General features: G+C 38.1%; 2 protein-coding genes across 2 annotated transcripts in view; one reads left to right on the forward strand and one right to left on the reverse strand.

Annotated features, from left to right (window-relative positions):
- Positions 1 to 354, reverse strand: part of LOC139744276 (complement factor B-like) — a 43,343-nt gene extending 42,989 nt beyond the window's left edge. The window contains exon 1 of the mRNA XM_071654725.1: positions 254 to 354. Within this exon, the coding sequence (XP_071510826.1) occupies positions 254 to 332 (79 nt within the window). The 5' untranslated portion in view covers positions 333 to 354. The remainder of the gene's footprint in view (positions 1 to 253) is intronic.
- A 6,975-nt stretch (positions 355 to 7,329) lies between these two features.
- On the forward strand, positions 7,330 to 20,115 carry LOC139744725 (complement receptor type 2-like). Its single transcript, XM_071655151.1, has 6 exons — positions 7,330 to 7,523; positions 12,389 to 12,607; positions 15,686 to 15,904; positions 17,010 to 17,156; positions 17,759 to 17,956; positions 19,922 to 20,115. Exons 1-6 carry the CDS (start codon positions 7,454 to 7,456, stop codon positions 20,113 to 20,115), a joined length of 1,047 nt encoding a protein of 348 aa, XP_071511252.1. The 5' UTR covers positions 7,330 to 7,453.
- The last annotated feature ends 661 nt before the right edge of the window (positions 20,116 to 20,776 follow it).

The following is a 20,776-nucleotide window of genomic DNA, read 5'->3' on the forward strand; positions in this document are numbered from 1 at the left end:
CTAGGACTTAAACATTTTGTACCCTTTATTACATTTTAGTATTGTATATATATATATATATATATATATACAGGTGCTTTTTTTCCAAATTTCCGTTGCCGTGGCAACAGGAGAAGACTTCAAAATTGTGAAGAGGTCAATATCTAAATCTACCTATATCAATCTACATGTGAGTTTTTAGACAATAATGATCAATTGCGTGACTACGCCGCTGGACTGTAATTAAACTTCTATAGTGGATATTTCTTCCTACCTGTTGCGACAGCTATGTGCGGCAAAATGGGCAGAATCCATGTCCAGCAGACAACGAAAATGCAAGGCTTTGCGGCCATTTTGGGAGAGAGAAATGCTGAAAATAATGTCGACCGCCTTGAATGCAACGAACGCTACAAAAACAGTACACGGTTAGCAAGTGGGAGGAGTTCACGCGGTACCGTATTTCGCCCCGAACTCACAAGCATAGAAAAGGTGACTCGACTTTCATCGAAATGAGCACTCATCCACTTCCTCGTCTCGCCTCGGCCACGTCGGTGTCACCTTGTCTCACCTCCCTGGAGTCACCGTTTTGTAGCCGTGCATGCAGGCTCACTCACCATATACCCAATATGAGAACAACTGTGCATTTAACCAGCATGACCAGGCTTCAATTTTGACCGCCACTCCAACAGCGCTAATATTGTGCGTGTTTGTGTGTGTGTGTGTGTGACCCTGTGTGTGTGTGTGTGTGTGTGCGTGTGTGTGTGTGTGTGTGTGTGTGTGTGTGTGTGTGTGTGTGTGTGTGTGTGTGTGTGTGTGTGTGTGTGTGTGTGTATTGAAACATGTATTGTATCCTGCATGCAAGGAGTTGGTTTCTGGATTCATGCAGGAAGTAAGGAGTTAAAAGGATGTTCGATGCCTATGTGAAAATGCGTGGGTAGGATTCAGAGTTGGGCTACATGGAGGTGGGGATGGTCTTTGTCTCTTGTTTTAAGGTAAAGGATTCAGTAAAGTTATTTACATAACCTAATACCTGATAATCACAATAATGATAACGATGATAACAAGGTCTTCTTTATCCAGGATAGCCTCTTTAGTGTTTCCATTGCTCTGCCAGAGGGCCATGTCATTACTATTACCCTTGCGTTCTAGGTAGGCCCTACCTATTTACTTAGTAGGCCTATACACTTGGGTCAAGAGGGACATGGTGGGGAAAAACATCTTCTCCATGCATGGACGTAAGCACTGAACGGTAATCGAACTCGCGTCCTGAAGTCCTATCCACTATGCAACAGCGCCTCACAATTGTTTTGGTATATACAAACTTATTCCAAACATTTCAGACTATTTTAGTGGTTGTACAATCCTTTAAAAAAAATCCTCCCATTACAAACCTCCCATTACTTTGTTTCATTTCACAATCCTAGAAAAATGTCCATGATTAAGCAACTGGAATATCCTCGTTGTAAAATTGTCATTACCATGATTACAACTCGGGAATGAGTACAGTTGTACAGGATGTAACTTACTATTGAGAACAAAATCTAGAAAGTGATCTGCTAAACGGTGACGACCTTAAAGGACAAGTTCACCTTCATAAACATAAGGATTGAGAGAATGCAACAATATTCGTAGAACACATCAGTGAAAGTTTGAGGAAAATTGGACAATCGATGCAAAAGTTATGAATTTGTAAAATTTTTGTGTTGGAACCGCTGGATGAGGAGACTACTACAGCTTGTGAGTCATATGCGTACAACAGTATAAAGAAAATGTAAAAGAAAATTCAACATATTTTCACTTTTTTCGCATAATAAAAGAGCTCTTGACTTGCCTCTTTCTAAAGGCAGGGGGAATAATATTACCCATAACATTTGTCGGTAACGAGTCAGGGGAATGTGTACTTTTTTTCAAAAGATGGCATTTTGTGAAATTCTCTTTATATTTTCCTTATATTGTTGTACGCATGTGACATCTAAGTTATTCATACACTGCAGTAGTCTTCTCATCCAGCGGTTACTGCACAAAAACTTCAAAAATTCATAACTTTTGAACGGATTGTCTGATTTTCCTCAAACTTTCACTGATGTATTCTACTAATATTGCTACATTCTCTCAATCCTTATGTTTATGAAGGTGAACTTGTCCTTTAATATTGAAATTGATATGTGGATCAACAGAGCGTACACTGAAGAGGCTACCCTGGATAGACCATTCGACCGTGAACGCAAGTAGTAATTCCCCTTTCATTGTGTTTTGAGCAAAACAATATGTGCCAAGTACCAAAGACAAACAAGCAAACGAACAAAAAAACAACAATTAACACCCGAATAACAAGCCTAGGAGAAGATAGGTAACAAAAACTTAAAGGCATTATTTGTCATTTGGAGATGAAGCAAAAACCTAGCTTTAGTGCTTGAAATAGTTCAAAGAATGCGACTTAGGCATAGAAACAAGCAATGTGAAAATGCGAATCTGTACAAATAAAGTTAAGTACTATTAAATATACAAAATGTGAACAATAGTTATAATTTAAAATGTTATTTCATTAAACCGTCTACACTTATGGTTTAGTGTGAAAAATAGTGATATCTCGTTATATTTTAGGCATTATTGTACAATTTGTAAATGGTAGGATGTTTTTTGATACAGCTCACTTACACTAATATTATGCATCAAATGAGATATCTCGATTTTTTTTTTAAATCACTGCTCCCAATTGTAAACAGTACCTTTAAGCTCTGTGATCCTGATGATGCAAGTCATGGCCGGAGCAGATACGGAACCTGCGGAAGTTTGACAGAGTGTGTACAATGTGTGTGTGTGTGTGTGTGTGTGTGTGTGTGTGTGTGTGTGTGTGTGTTCGTTAGATCACAAGTATGTCGTAGTCATGAAATGAAATCAAGGACATTGCTTGTAATTCTCTTTTTAATTATCGACACATCTCAGTCTCAACATCTTCTCTTTACATCACGGAGAAAATGTTCTATTTAGCTGTAGCATAAAGTAAGAAGTCTAAAAAAAACCAAATAAACAACCAAACAAAGAGAATACGTCACACTAGATGCTTTATTGTCATTCGTTTGTTTGTTTGTTTGTTTTTATACCTCCTCCACGAAGTGTCGCTGGAGGCATTGTTTTCGGGTTTTCCGTCCGTCCATCCTTCTGTGCTTCCGTCCGTTATAATTTTGTGGAAAGCGTAACTAAAAACCGTTTCAGGTATCCTAATGAAATTTAAATGCATATGTATGAGTGGGCGATATTGAGCCTACCAACTTTTTGGTGCACATGCTTGAGGTCAAAGGGTAAGGTCAAATTCTCAAAATTTCAGTATTTCCCCCATGGATATGCAATGAATCTCTCGATACGTAGTGTACACATGTACTACCCAATAGAGATTCTCTCTAGAGAGAGAGTTTCAGGTCATGAGGTCAGAGGATTGAGGTCAAAGGTCAAGAAAAAGTTAAAATTTCATTCTTTTCTCCACATCTCGTAAATGTTTCAAGGTATCTTTATGGAACAAGTAAACCTATAGAGGGAATTTGGGGGTTATGGGGTCAAAGGTTATTACTCCTTATTTCCCCCTTTCCCTCAGAGGTACCCACATGATACAAGCATAGTCTTTTGAGTGGGTACCTCCACATGTACTACCCAATAGAGATTCTCTCTAGAGAGAGAGTTTCAGGTTATGAGGTCAGAGGATTAAGGTCAAAGGTCAAGAAAAAGTTAAAATTTCATTCTTTTCTCCACATCTCGTAAATGTTTCAAGGTATGGAACTTAGTAAACCTATAGAGGGAATTTTGGGGTTATGGGGTCAAAGGTTATTACCCCTTATTTCCCCTTTCCCTCAGAGGTACCCACTTGATACAAGCATAGTCTTTTGAGTGAGTACCTCCACTCTTTTTTTTCAGTGTATATAGAGTGTATGTATCTTTTTTGTACTGATCATGTAGACATGAACATGTTGTTAATCCTGTCCGGTTATGCATATTTTGTTACTCCCATGTCAAACTCATAATATTGTTTCTTGTACATTCTGTTGAGAAAAAAAAAGTGAAAAAAAAGTTTGAATTGAATTGCCTTGAATTGAAAGGTCAGGGGTCAAAGGACAAGGACAACTCCTCAAAATTTCACTTTTTCCTATCTATGCAATGCCTGCTGGACTTTTCTTGAAACTTGGTGAATACATGAATTACCCAATGATGATTCTCTTAGAAAGTTTTTTTTTTGGTCAAAAGGTCAAAGGTCAAGTGAAAATGCTTAATTTCACTCCTTCGGACATATCTCACAAGTGGCTTTAGAGTTATCTTCATGAAACTTCACGAAACTGTCTGAGCGATTATCTTTGAAATTTTAATGTCATAGGGTCAATGGTCAAGGGTCAAACGCTAGGTTAAAATGCCAAAATCTTACTATTTAATGCTGAAATCACACTTTTTCTCCATACCTTGAAAATTACTTACTGTATAAACTTATACAAGGACCAAAAGTCAAGTAAAAAACCTAAAATCCCCAAATACCTGCTGATGGCCATTCTGTCGATTAAACCTAGACCAAAGAAAGTGAATATTCAACAAATTTCTACCAAACATGTCATTTTGACATTTTGCCAATTATGTGAAACTGTCATCACACATTGTCAAGAGGACCTTATTAACCTATTAGGAGAACCATGCAGTATGGCGGAGGCATACCAGTCGTCATAGCGATATTTCTAGTTTATTTTTTCTTTTAGTTTGCCTAGATAGCAGGGGAAGGCGTGTCAAACGACTCGATACCAAGCGATAGTATCCATGTGGTATAGTGCATATGAAAAAGAGTCGAATCTCGTAAACGTTGGATATGACTTTTTTCGAATCTTTCCATACAACTTCTATATAGATTATTGTCTTCAAGGCTCCAAATAGGTATTAGTATATATATATTGAATAAGTTGTTCTCGTGTTGACGTGATAATATCATCAAAAACAGAACTAAAACAAGGTTCATGCTGTATTAAAAACAGTTTATTTCGGCACACAATTTTTCGAGCGATTCGCCTTTTCTCAAGTGTTAGAGAACAATAAGATTACCTAATCAGCAGAAACGTGTTGTGTATTATACAAATACAGATAAATACATTCAATTCCAATGATCATAACTTCCGAAGAATAGTAATTTACTCTGCCATCATTTTAAACATGAAGTACATATTGTAATTGGAGTCAAACATATAACCGATTTAGTGCTATCTGCATCAGATATGATATATTTGGATACAGAGTATAATGATTGAAACAACTTCGAAATTGTGTCTACTTTCGGATAAGGTATATTTGTGGTAGCAATGATTACATTATGAGGCACATAAGTGGTTGGGTAGTGGGATGTCTGCATTACACCAGTGTGCAGATAATGTAAAACGTACAATCTCTCAAATAAAATGTATAATATGAAATATATTCTTTCTCTCTCAAAATTTCATTAGAATTGTTTGCTCTCGTAATCTGTATCGTCACTGTTACATTGCTTTGTATTTTCCTCTTCAAATGTTTTCCTTCATACGATTATACTCTATTGCGTATTGCATCTATTGATCCATATTAAAAATTCATACAATTATTCATGACATTTCTTTATGTTCTGTTATAATTACACTGTCTGTAATATTGAAAACGGAATGGAAAAATGTACTGAACTATACTAAACTGAAGTTAAACGACAGATGGAAAATACAGCAAGGTACTTTCAGGGACCCTGCACTATCAAACTAATATCCGTCAAACTATAAAACAAATATCTGATGATCATCGGAACAAATATGGGCACCGAATTTCCGAAGTGGGTTTCATGAACACCGATGGGGGTTTCCCTCTTGAGTCCCGAGTTCCTGGATTGAATACAGAAGTAGAAGCTATGACAACAACATTTTGCCAGAGAAAAGCCGGAAGCAGGCGTCATGTTACCAGTAAGTATCTTCCTGTTTTTGTACCCGACCTATAGATGCTGTCTCTGACCCGGATAACGTGAAATCCAAACTTGGCAAACCTATATTCTACTGGTATATACTTCAGCACCACAATATTATCTTCAAATTGATGCTTCTCCGCGTTTTTCATTTTTCCTTTTTTTCTGTCTGTGTCTATGTCTTCATCTCCCTCCATCCCTGTCTCTCTTTATTACATCGCTTTATCTTACCTGTTTTTAAAGCTCATATCTTTATGAATATGTACATGTATTTATGTAAAGTAGTGTAACGTGTTCAGCAAACGTGAGGCAGAGAAGTTTGGAGACTTTTCGGACCGACTATGGCGCCTGAGGGGAGTAATAAAGTTCAGTTGCTGTTACTTCAAGAAAGTTTGGTGGTGATCTGTTTGGTGGCATTGAAGATAATCATGTGTGTCGTGTTGTTGAGTTGCCGCCATCATTTCCTCCCCTTCATAATTATAAATATACATATATATACATACATAATATATTATATACATTATATTCAAATTATACATATTTATGAGTGCGATGGACAGAATACTTCATGAGGTGAAAGATGAAATGTTCCATTCACTAATTTCATCCTTAACTGAATTCACAAATTACACCACAACCAAAGATTTCATGAATGTTTGATAAGTAAACCGCAGTTTTAGTGTAGCAGAGAAAAATGCAGAATAAAAAAGAAATCCCAATAAGTAATGGCGTATAATCTTTCTTTTTTAGATCTTAGCTACAGTTCTTCAAAGCAGTTGAGGGAGGTTTATCGAGATGGTCATTGAGGGAAATGATACGTCTTGAGTGATGGTAAGTGCAAACTAAAATACCTGATTTATCCTCATCTTCTTCAAAAATTGCCAAATGATAGCAACGATCATTCAGAACAATTCTTGAAACACTTATGCGGGGACATATTGAATATTCTTTTTCCTAAAATATAAAGCGCCCTACCTTTTGACCTTTAATCTTAATACCCACGACAAATTCTTGGCAACGACTCGAAAAGAAAACAATTTTGTAGGAAAAACTTCCTAACGTTTCATGATTCCAGGAAGCAAAATATGTAATTTTACACAGTCTGTAATTCATTTCTTCCCCATTTTTGTTTTCTTGGAATGACGAAGTCGTGAACGACGGGGGGGGGGGGGGGGGGGATGGAAAATGCATATGCTCGGCAGCCCGTGTCAGTCTTCATTGGTAGAGAAATCGAAATGATCTGTACGATCGACGGCCTTGTCTTCAGCTGATTGGCTATCTAGTTGGGGCGAGCTCAGCCAATCAATGAAGTACATGCCGTCAGCAGCTCATCCAAGTTGGAGTGGCTCATCCAATCAGAGACCGTGTGCGATTTGCCGAAGCTGGAAGGCTGAACTCAGGATGTCAATTGTCACTGCAGGAGTTGCAATACATGGTGTCTTTGGTATCGAGTTTCATAACGCTGCATTGTGCACTGAACACATCCAAAATTGACCATTGAAGACTGCACGCTTCGTAGATCCCGTTAATATGGAGGGCAATCAGCGGTCGCCGGTATTTACTGCCCTACAATTATGCATTTGGCTGTGCTGCTTGTCAGGTACCTACACCCTTGCCTTTGCTCATTACTTATTTCTAAAGACATCGTCCAGAGTATTAATGCAGCACTTTTAACCAGACTGGAATTATAAATCTTACCGAAATGTTCTTAAGAAGCTTCCCGTGAGAAGTGCCCGAGTGTATATTATGTAATTGCATGTTTGGGTTGGTGCGTGCGTATGTGCACGCCCGTGTGCGTGTGTTAGTGTGTTAGTGTGTGTGTGTGTGTGTGCGTGTATGTGTGTGTGTGTGCGTGTATGTATATGTGTGTGTGTGTGTGTGTTGAAAAACATATCGTATCGTGCATGTACGGGGGGGGGGGGGGGCAGAGAATGTCTGGAATCATGCAGGAAGTAAGGGAGTTGGGAGGGATGTCCATGCCAGAGTGAAAATGCATGAGTAGGATTCAAAGTTAGGATATCTATGTGAGTGTGTGCGGCGGGGGGAGGGGGGGGGGGGAGGGGAGGTCTTTGTCTCTGTATTTTCAGGTAAAAGATTCAATAAAGTTATTTGATTAGATATGTTATTACCTAGTTACTATATACTTATTATGATAATTTAGTATGAAACTTATGTAAAACATTTTCACTGTTCATATGCAATAAGTTGACTAACAAAAATCATAATTGTTCCGTATTTATTGTTAGCACATTCAAAGTGATTTTGTGAAATCAGTTGTATTATTCTGAATGGATATAATCGCAACTACATGTCATGAAATAGCGTGGACATCATAATCATCACACATAATCATATATACATGGCTTGTGGCTGTCGTGTGCATGTCTCCGCTAATATTATGCGACGCATATCTGTGCAAGTATACTATGCTGCATTAAAGCGTTAATCAAAACTTTCTAAAATCGAAAAAATTACAGAATTTTCATTACATGATTATTCATCGCAAACGAATATAGTTAATCAAATAACACTCGAAGACGTGCAAAGTACTGCAATTTCCACATTTGAATGATAACTCTATTTGCAAGATGACATCCAGACATAAGAGTACTATAAAACAAAAGGGAATAAAGTTGCATTGACACTCAAAAAAGTTTTGAAATTATGAAATTTGGAGTTTCCATGACGTATTGACATTGATCAAGACTAAAATGTGTATGAGGCTATCACGTCACAACTCTCTCTCTTTTGCTTCTCCATAACAATATAAAGTTTATAACATTATAACAATATAATGTTTCCGTAATACAGCTACTGGAATATCCTCTTAAAAATCATTACAATAACTCAAGAATGACCATGATTTTTTCAGATGATAACGGTGAGTACGCAATGTTAATGACAGTGAAATCTGGAAAAGCAGAGCCAACATTGAAGAGGCTATAGTCCGGCAGACAAGACGGTTTTGATCAAACGAACGAGGTACCAATATCTGAGTAGTGGGACTTACAGAGGACACCAAACATATCGAGATATGGACGTCTGCTGTGTTGCTTATGCTGCATGTGGGCCCCAGGGCCTGCCCAGGTGCCCCCGAAATAGCCTTAGATCAATCATTCTAGGTACCACATCAGACCAAGTAGAAATTCAAGAGGGCACCCCACTGAGTACCGAATGGCCACTGCCGGACAAAATTTCTGCGGCAAAGGATCCGCCAGACTCTTCTACAAAGGGACCTCCAAATGGGCTTCGATAAAACATAGGAGGTACCGACTAAAACTGATGTCAAATTTTTGAGTTAATTATACAAAGTGAGGAATGGCCCCTGCCAGACAAAGTTTCTGCTGTAAAGGGTCCTGAAAGGTCCTGAATAGTGGCCAAAAGGACCTTAATCGTATAATTAGGCAGATGAAATATTCAAAGTACCACATAAAACCGACTGGAAACAAGCAAGTTTTTCTAATGCATTACAGAAGGGGCTATTCTGTGATGTATTCAAGAAACTTACTCATTTTCAAGTGGGTTTTGTTGTTGTTGTTGGTTCATACTTTAGTCTTGCCCTTTTTCTACGATAATGGTCGTCCGGGGACATCATTAAGGGTCTTTCGCAGCAGATATTTTGTCTGAATTCCATAATTTGGCACCAGTTTCAGTTGGTACGTGCTATATGTTTAATCGAGGTCCGTTTTGGGACCCACTTAGGAGCGTCTGGTGAGCCCCTTTGCAGCAGCAATTTTGTCCGGCAGGAGCCATTTCCTACTCCTGATAGAAATTAATAATTTTTCACCCGTTTCAATTGGTACCAGTTGGTTTCAGTCGGCAGTGGAAATTTGTCTGGAAGGGGGTATTCTGTAATATATTAAAGAAACTAGCTCATTTCCACCTGGTTTTACGTGGGGTTTTTAAATATTTTTAGTCTTGCTTATCTTTTTTTTCTACGATAATGGTCCTCCGCGCCACCACTAAGGGCCGTCTGGCCGACCTTTTGCAGCAGATATTTTGTCTGAATTCCATAATTTGGCACCAGTTTCAGTTGGTACGTGCTATATGTTTAATCGAGGTCCGTTTTGGGACCCACTTAGGAGCGTCTGGTGAGCCCCTTTGCAGCAGCAATTTTGTCCGGCAGGAGCCATTTCCTACTCCTGATAGAAATTAATAATTTTTCACCCGTTTCAGTTGGTACCAGTTGGTTTCAGTCGGCAGTGGAAATTTGTCTGGAAGGGGGTATTCTGTAATATATTAAAGAAACTCGCTCATTTCCACCTGGTTTTACGTGGGGTTTTTAATATTTTTAGTCTTGCTTATCTTTTTTTTCTACGATAATGGTCCTCCGCGCCACCACTAAGGGCCGTCTGGCCGACCTTTTGCAGCAGAAATTTTGTCCGAATTCAATAATTTTGGCACCAGTTTCAGTTGGAATTTTTATATGTTTGACTGAGGCCCATTTTCGGGCCCACTTAGGAGCGTCTGGCGGGCCCCTTTGCAGCAGTTTTTTCCGGCTCTGTCCATTCGGTCCTCAGTGGGATGAGCTCTCGAATTTCCACTTGGTCTGATGTGGTACCTAGAATGTTTGATCTAAGGTCATTTTTCGGCCACTTTGGCACGTCCTTAAAAAATGTCCAGGGCACACATGCCCCAGAAGCAATACGACAGACGTCTATATCTGCACATGGTAGGTTGCCTCTGTACTAAAGCCCGGTAACTCTATATTAAGGCCCAGGTATACCTCGTTCGTTTGATCAAAACCCTATGGGTTTCAGGACTACTACCCTGGATAGGAAATACGTCCATGGATACAATCATGTCTCCTCCATTCTCTCTTCGATCATAATTTTTTTTAAATCAACGTGGGGGGGGGGGGGGGGGGGGCAAGTAACGAGCCAGGGGTACCGGAACAGAAAATGAAAGCTATGTAGGCCTAATCCATACGTAATTCAAGAGGCAGCTCCGGAACCTACCGTCCCGGAAATTTGACAGTGTGTTTACAGATTTCGGTCTTTTGTGCTCGTGAGAACCTCCTTGGTGAGATCAAGAATAATATGACAGTGTCAAGAAATGAAATAAAAAATATTACATCCGATGCTTCTCTTTCCGATTGTCTCGTCTCAGCGTCTCCTTTTGTTTGTTTGTTTGTTTGATTGTTCATTTCCATCTGAGAAGATGGCTGGATAACCCATATTCAGCTATACGTTAAGCTGGTCTTCTATGTGGTCCAGTTGGTTGTGAGGTTTGACCACTTCACCGGGTCAAACACCCTGCTCTTTGCGATGAATGAATGTAGCGGGATCTTTTACGTGCATGAGTTGTTACTCTCTCATACACGGGACCTCCATCTGATGTCCTATCCGAGGGACAGAATGTTTTGCCTCTTACTAGAGGGGAAGGTATGATTACACACAACATTGCTCAGTCCAGACTCGGGTTCAAACCCGGGCCGCGTGATCGTGAGGCAGACGCGCTACCGACTGAGCCAACTCACCGCCCTTCTGCGACATGATCGGGAAAAGGGTTCGTCGAATTAGCATAATTATAGTAAAAAAAGATAAGAGATTATAAAAAAAGAGCGGAAGAGAAACCTGCACAACTTTTTTTTTCTTCATGTATTTGACTAAAGAGCAGGAGGAGGTGCTAGATCACTTGGCGTAATGCATGAGACTCTAGTCTCGTAAACGGCAGGTTTTTCTTTTTTCTTTTCGTGTCTCGCCGTACATCCTCCGGACAGTTATAACAAGGAAGTAGGTCCATGGTTTTACCAACTTTATCATTCTAGGTTTTACCCTGGTTTAAAAATGTGTGTCTGACGAGTCTGGTTGGGTACTTATAGTACCTTTTTGGAAATCGGCGATTACGCATAAGAGAATAATTAGAATAGTAAAATTCTGATATATCAGTAGTATCATCAACATCATTATTACCATCCTGATTGTAAATGATGATGATGATTACGATGACAATTATCATTTTCATCATTATAATCATTATTTGTAGAAGTAGAAGTAGTAGTATAGTAGTATTAAAACAAGAAGAAGAACCCATATCAATAATTATGATATAAAATGATAATATCTAAGACAGTAAGAATAACAGATAACCATACCAAAGGGCAAATGATTATTTACATGACTTTATTCGTGTAATCATAATCTACATTCTCTTTTTCCTTTCCTACTGTGTTCTCGACTTAACATACACATCGCATCGCCGTCTTTTCCTAATATTTCACCTCTTCATAAAAAAAAATACTTTATTTTTGACTCTCTATTGCGATGCTTTGTGATTGAAACATAATTACAAAATAACAATTACATAGTTACCTTCTCGGGGTACATTATTTCCCTTCTTGGTGTCTGGAAAGTTATTCCTATATAGAAGTCACTAATTTGGTTCAAAGACGCAATGAAACGTGACGCGCAAAAACATAACAATCGACATTCTTTCCGAGTATCGGTTAATCTCTTTCTTTAGGAGTGCTAGCCGAAAACTGTACCTCTCTTGAGGCGATAACTTTCGCAGACATCACATACGACCCACCGGCTGTAGCTGGGCACCCGGACACTTATCAGGAGGGAACTGTAGCGACGACACAGTGCGACGACATGTACGCCGTCTTCCCGAGCGCCTCGGCCGAGAGAACGTGTATGAATGGATCATGGAGCGGTCGATTGGGCTCTTGCCGACACATAGGTATAGCAAACAATACATAGTTATGTAGTTGTGTTTATGGATTGTTTCTCTGTTTACAATTCACATATCATCGGGAAAACTGAACGTGAATATTCAACTGTATCCCTGCAGTGAAAAGAAATATTCAAAACCAATGATGTGTCACTATTGCAGCGTGTATGTGCCACATAATTAAAGTAACACCTATAGCGTTGTTTACATTGTGTTCTTGGTACAAGCCGTCTTTTTTTAACGATCGACCTCTCTAGGCCATGAAACATTTCCAGTCAAACGTGTCACACCATACTGATGGCGCAGACGTTATAAGCGGCGACTTTATGTGATTTGCTGGAATATGAGTTCCATAAATGGCTATGTTGGGCAAGCTGCTGCATTATGTCACTTTGACTTGAGTGAAGTGCTTAACGAATTGAGAAACATGGAAGGTCATTGTACCCATGTGCACATGAGCTATCTCCGAACTGCCTTATTGCTGCATTCACTCAATCCACATGTAGGTCTATATGAAGGTGGACTTGCCCTCTAACCCTGCTTATAATTTTAAGCATTCTTCTAAGTAGGGTGTGTAAGTGATATTTTTGTAGGAGGTTTGGGGAAAATTAAATGTTAGAATCAATGGGAGAGGTTTGAGAATGTAACATCTACACTTGAGGTATGTCTCATGCATGATCATAAATCACTGTAAATTATGATGATTATAGTAATAGTAACAACAATGATAATAATAGTAATAATAATGATAATAATAATAATAACACATTTTTCTCCTGATCATTATGCTTTTGATGGTGCAAATACCAATGCCTGCTTTATAAATGTGCAAAATCGACTGCTCTTTACAATATTTTGAATGGTGGAGCTAAACTGCATACATCGTGTAATTGTATTTATGGTCTACTGAGCGCAATGTGCTTCCTGTTTTTATCGTGAAAAAAATGTATCGAAAATAATCTATCTTTAAACTTGACTCACAAGACGTATTCCTTCCTCTTTATGTCCAGTTTGTCAAACCACTGATTAGTTAACCTTATTTCTCTTTCTGAGGTAACATTTTCTGTGGATATGTTTAATTATGTTTGTTTGATGCAATGAAAAGTGTGTTTTCAGATGTGCTATTCTGCCCGAGATTTATAACTGGGACATATCTTTATCTGTGTACATAAAAAGGTAACCGAGGTTAGATGCGCATTCTTCATGTTTTAATGAAAATTGCACATGAAAAATAAAATGTTAAGTATAGGAATTGTGTAATGGAGGACATTTGCAAACTCTCAAACTTTGTATCGGATGGATTATGTCAGTATAAGTAGTGAGTTTCAAATATAATATATGACAGAACGTTGCCATAACCTTCATTGTTTTGGCAATAACTTGTTGTGTAAGAGAAATCAGAGTTGACATATCGCTGTTAATGTCTAAGAGCATCATACTGTAAAGGTGCTTTTAATTACCGTAAGATGCACCGGTAAATTCAAGGTAAATATCTATGATCCATTTTAGAAGTAGTAGGACAATGTGAAAGATATTTGTCACATAGTTTACTATCATTCATCACAAGTTTCAGGGATAATTTTCTTATAAAAAGAATCATTACTTTCTGTCAATGTGGTAACTTCCTTTAAAAGAAGAAAAAGTTATCATTTGTTGGAAAGAACAAATATTTCTTTTCTTATTTAATTTACTGACCAAATGTTATACATTTTCGATTTACATTGTCCTTTTCATGACAAAATATGCATCTGGTATTAAAATTTGTAGAAATACGATGTATATTTGATGTTCACTGGAAGTATACCATGAAACAAAATTTTCGCTGTCAAACTGTCCCTCTTCCTCGAAACGTATTAAAATGTTAGTAATTCCTATGTAAGTATGCACTGTATTCAACATGTTTATGTTCTATTTGTTGTTGAATTTCAGTCTCTGATTTCAGTTTTCGAAAGATTGTGGATTTAATTGACGGAGAAATTGTGTGTAAATCCATGAATGCTATTTTGCTTCATATCTGGAGTGTTACCTTCGGTAATTGTTTGTGAAGTCAGTAGAGGCAGCCTGTAAATAATTATTTTGGTAAAAAAAAATTATATTTTTCACCATATGGTGTGAAGAAAGGTAACCCTATATAGTGGTGCAAATTTATTGCAACCTATATTGTGGTGAGTTTATCACCCCATAGGGTGGAAAATTACAACAATAACAATATGAACCATAATGGGTGCAGGTATGGGGTGTAGGAGGGGAACCCTGTATGGGGGTGCATATTTGCACCTTAATATAGGGTGCTAAATAAGCACCCCTTTTGGGGTGACATTTGCACCTTCATATAGGGGCACCCTTTTTGGGGGTGAAAAATAGAACCCTGAATGGAGCCGTTGGTGTTACAACGATATGAACCAGAAAGGGTGCAAATTCGCACCTTAATTTTTGTTCACCCCATGGGGTGCAGAAAAAGAACTCAATGGAGGGGTGCAAATATGCACCATATATGTTGTTAAATATAGGGTGCTAAATAAGCACCCCTTTTTGGGGTGAAAAATAGAACCCTAAATGGAGCCGCTGGTGTTACAACGATATGAACCCTTTAGGGTGCTAAATAGAACCGTAATTTCTCTGTGTGTATAGTAGTATTAAAACAAGAAGAAGAACCCATATCAATAATTATGATATAAAATGATGACATCTATGACAGTAAGAATAACAGATAACCATACCAAAGGGCAAATGATTATTTTCATGACTTTATTCGTGTAATCATAATCTACATTCTCTTTTTCCTTTCCTACTGTATTCTCGACTTAACATACACATCGCATCGCCGTCTTTTCCTAATATTTCACCTCTTCATAAAAAAAATACTTTATTTTTGACTCTCTATTGCGATGCTTTGTGATTGAAACATAATTACAAAATAACAATTACATAGTTACCTTCTCGGGGTACATTATTTTCCTTCTTGGTGTCTGGAAAGTTATTCCTATATTGAAGTCACTAATTTGGTTCAAAGACGCAATGAAACGTGACGCGCAAAAACATAACAATCGACATTCTTTCCGAGTATCGGTTAATCTCTTTCTCTAGGAGTGCTAGCCGAAAACTGTACCTCTCTTGAGGCGATAACTTTCGCAGACATCACATACGACCCACCGGCTGTAGCTGGGCACCCGGACACTTATCAGGAGGGAACTGTAGCGACGACACAGTGCGACGACATGTACGCCGTCTTCCCGAGCGCCTCGGCCGAGAGAACGTGTATGAATGGATCATGGAGCGGTCGATTGGGCTCTTGCCGACACATAGGTATAGCAAACAATACATAATTATGTAGTTGTGTTAACGGATTGTTCCTCTGTTTGCAAGTCACGTATCATCAGGAAAATTGAACGTGAATATTCAACTGTATCCCTGCAGTGAAAAGAAATATTCAAGACCAATGATGTGTCAGTATTGCAGCGTGTATGTGCCACATAATTAAAGTAACACCTAACATTGTTTACATTGTGTTCTTTGTACGAGCCGTCTTTTTTTAACAATCGACCTCTTTATAGGCCATGAAACATTTCCAGTCAAACGTGTCACACCATACTGATAGCGCAGACGTTATAAGCGGCGACTTTATGTGATTTGTGTTTTTCTCCTAAATTTACTTTTGGGGTTCCTTCATATTTCACTTTTTATTGAAAATATGCTTTGATGTAGATACGCTTACACATTTTATAGTCTTGATCGACTTTATATTATATATTCTACCTTGTTGTTAGCATTTTTTATTTCTTTATTCATTTTTTTTTTTGCGAAATAGGCCTAAAATTTATAACACCAATGTCGAATGAGGTTATAGTTAGTGTGAAGAAAAACGCAATGGAAATGTTCACCGTGTCTCGAGTTTAAGAACGGTGCATTTTCAGTAATTCAATTGAAACAGTAGAGGACACTGAAACGAATTCTTCACTATAAAGCCATCTACTTAGCAGCCAATGTGAAAATCATCGAATTACAAACAACCAGATAGCGATCCTCCACTCTTATGTTTCTGTTACTACCGAAGAAGAGCCAAGATAACAGCAGAATTCCAACTGAAGAATCGGACGAGGAATAGGAAAGTTATGAAATCTGAACTTTCATAGATTACAGGTATGTTTTCACTAATGACATTAGTCACGATCAAGTTGGACATCTATTGAGGTGAACCCTGCAGTATAACCCCAGCCGTTTGCGACTGTCGTTCTCTTTTAAATCTGTACTTTGAATTGTAGTCAACTTTTAGACGAATCTGCTCACTTGATGTTGTTCTATTCTGATGATATAAGATCGCGATTACACCTCTTCAATGATATACCGTCCCTTTTCTCCTCACTCCTACCCCTTTTCTTATATTTTCTCTTTTTCTACGTCTCCCTTATAGGCAGAAGGTGTCGAAGAGACGATTTTTTCGTTGGATACTTGGGACAGACCTGCACCACGGCGTGTACGGATAGACCTCGAGGGGCGTGTCCGCCGGGCAAAAGTTGCATATGCGATGGTGTTTGTGGATGGAGCTGCGTAGACATTGGTAAGAAGTTAGATGGATGTAAGCCCCGTAGTGTGTAATCGAAAAACACTCAGAGAGGTGGAGAAGATTTGAAAGTCATTTTTTTTTTCATTGAAAGGATTGAAAGACAAGACGTGTGTATCCATGGAAGTCACTTTTTCTTTTAGATATCATTCTTGAAAAGAAAATCCTTACCTTCTTTTTTATTCTTGTCCTCTAGATGGTAATTGACATTTATTGTTACCACGGTTACGTCACATCTTAGTGGATCAACAGCGAGAGCAGATTTTCTTTTCCAACAACGAATTGGAAATAATTCTCTTAAAAAACAAATGTCACCATTAATTACAAATGAACAGCTTGCTTCCAAAAGGCTCTAAATGCATTAAAAATGATGGATTTAGCGCCTTTTGGAAGCAAGCTCTTCAAATATAGGCGAATTCCTAAAAGAAAGTTGATTATCTATAATTGAAAAAAATAGTCCCCAGCCAAAGTTAACTCATCATGGGGTGTTAGGAATTCTGCCTGAAAAGCATTACCGGCACATAGCCAAACACAATGTCATGGTGGCTTTGCCAGTATCATGAAACAGAGAGGTATAATCCGATTTTCCCCACATGCAGATGCCGACAACTTTTGCCCCGAGCTTGATGAGGCCAGTCTGAACGTCGTGGTGACCTATAACCCACCCGGAAGACCATACAATGCCGTGGCAACGGTCTCGTGCGCAGAAGAGTACCGGCATCTCGATGGCAGTCTCACCCGCCGCTGTTTAGCTGGCCATACTTGGTCAGGTAGAGAGACCGTCTGCGCACCTCAGAGTAGGTTTCCTCTTTATCATCAATTTCGCATTCTTCTTCTTTCTCATACTTTTCCTTTTTATTTCTCATCATAACCGTTACTAATTTTGCATATATCATTGCTTGTCACCATTGTTATCATTCATACTTTCTTGTTTTGCTTTCTTTTTGTCTCTCATCCTACTCCTCTTCTCTTCTAACCATTACCACTAATCTTGTGCCTGTTATCATTCATTATGTACGTTCTTCTTTCTTTGCTTTCTCATTTCCAACTTCTTTTCTTCAACATAATCTTTACTACTCTGATGTTAACAGTAACTGTTACTGTATGATGTCATTGTTATCATTCATATAATTTTTATCATTTTCCTCATTTAGACTGCTTTCAGCGTTTTGATTATCATCCTAATGACCGTAGTATTATTTATTTTTGTATCATCGATGTTATTTTTTTATTATATTCTAGGCTAATTTTGACTGAGATACCGGCTTAATACTGCATTTATATGAATGGATGTTGTTGGGTTTTTTTCCTCAGGACATAGCAAAGTGCAAGTTTTACGTATCAGTGCATTAACTGTTGCTATGTCTGGATAGTTGCTTACGAGCTCTCTAGTTGTGGGAAACAATTTTTATCTTTTAAAGGCATAACCTACCATTTGCAGATGAAACAAAAACCCTATAGTGCTTTAAAATAGTTCTTAAATGTGAGTTTGGAATAGAAACAACCACTGCAAAAACATGAATCCGTATAATCAATGTAAAAGTATTGTTGATTAACAAAATATGAACAATGATTATAATAAAAATGTTTCCAGACTAAATCGTCTACAGTTATGGTTTAATGAGGAAAATACTGATACTATCTCCTTATATTTTAGGATTTATTGTAAAAATGTTACATCGAAGGGTGTTTTGTGATACAACAGACCTACACGTATGCATCAAATGTGATATCTTGAACATTTTTTAATCACTGTTTCAAAAGGTAAACAGGACCTTGAAATGTATGTATGCATTTACGTTACCGAATTAGTCTTATATTGGTTCAATCAAACGACTGTTTCTTCTGTTCAAATTCACTCGTTGTTGTTTGAAGTTCCTTGTTTCTGTGTGCACGCTAATGATAAAGATTATAAATAAGTGTGTGGCGCGTGTGCGTGTGTGTTTCTATGTAAAGCTCACATCATGTGGAGCCATGTATTATTGTATGTTTTGTTTCTTGTTTTTCGTTTATTTTCTCATTCCCGGAAGGAATATGTGATGAAAAAGCAGCAACATAACAGGCATCATTTCAGCGGCAAAATCAATATACATGTACAACTGTACGCATAAAACACATGCGTGCATCTACAATTACACTTTCAGACAAAATTAAAGATTCTCAATTCATGAATCCATAAAGCTAGCAAAAGCAAAGTGTATCAGACAACACTCACATGCCACAGTAGTAAGAAGGAAAGACTGTACGGAAACCATCAAATTAAAAATAAAGTTGTTATTGACTGATGATGGCTTCCCAGTATGATAGAAAAATTAGATAATATACTCTCTAAAAAAATCGAGTGAAAATATTCACTCTTAAGGGAAAGTCTACAAAAAAAAAGAGTGAATTAAGAGTGAAACTGGAGTGAATTTTGAGTGCTAATGTTCATTTTCACTCGTTTTAGAGTGACTCAGGGATCACTCCAAATCTTTGAGTGATCCTTGAGACCACTCCAAAATGAGTGAAAATGAACATTTTCACTACAAATTCACTCCAATTTCACTCTAAATTCACTCCTTTTGTATTCATTCCTTTAAGAGTGAATATTTTCACTCGATCTTTTTTAGAGAGTACAGTGAAACGATCATTTTCATTATCTGAATATTTCTGCAGTTCTGTGTGTTTAAAAAAGGTGAACTTCACATGACTTTTAAGTGAACAAGACTTCAACTTTCCTTTTGTCTGTCTGTCTGTCTGTCTGTCTGTATGTTTGTCTGCAGAAGTCTGCGGTGAGTTACCGCAGATTCCGCAAGGAATGCCTGCACGAACGAACCGGCTTTACTTTCTGCCAAATGACACGCGCACGTACACATGCAGGCCTGGCTACGTGATCCGGGGAAGTGTGTTCTCGGTGCAGTGCACTGAAAACTACACATGGACAGAACCGGAGTTCACGTGTTCACGTAAGTCATGAAATCATCACGTACATAATATGTTGTTTCTTTCCATCTCTCGGCTGTTGCATTTCATATTGTGCCAAGATTGTATGTTCAGTCTGTGTTAAAGTAGTTTAATTGAGAAACCAGGATGGGTTGGGATTCATTTAAATAACTCGAAGTTACCTGTCGCCCATAGATCTATCCGACACCACGGGCCAGATATATGGAATTCTATACCCGAACGAATTAATTCATGTTTATCATTTTTCTTTCAAAGCAAACAAGAAAAAGCACATTATATGAAATTATGGAGATCAGCCGATATCTGATTCTTGTAACTTCAAATTGCTTAAATAGGGACAATATGTTTTGCCTGTTGCTATAAGAGGGGACGGCATGATTAAGCACAGTGGAACTCGACCTAAAATCTATATTTTTTTTTTACAAAAGCCACCTCATCGCCCTTGCAAGTATAAAGGAGGTATATACTAACTCGCTTAGTAGGACCATACCTCCTTGCGCGTCGTACTACCATTATGCAGTCATACAACTTTAAAGAGAAGAACGAGGATAAGAAACCTATTCGTAATTACACACTCTCTCCAAAGACAAGAAAACAAACGACCCCTACCAACTTTACAGAAGAATAAAGCCCCTGCTCGTGAAAGTCACATCTTGAAGAGTAAAGGGAACGAT

Source organism: Diadema antillarum, unplaced genomic scaffold (assembly GCF_040938485.1).
Source record: "Diadema antillarum isolate AM-2024a unplaced genomic scaffold, OU_Dant_1.0 scf00000035, whole genome shotgun sequence".
NCBI classification, from domain to species: Eukaryota; Metazoa; Echinodermata; class Echinoidea; order Diadematoida; family Diadematidae; genus Diadema; species Diadema antillarum.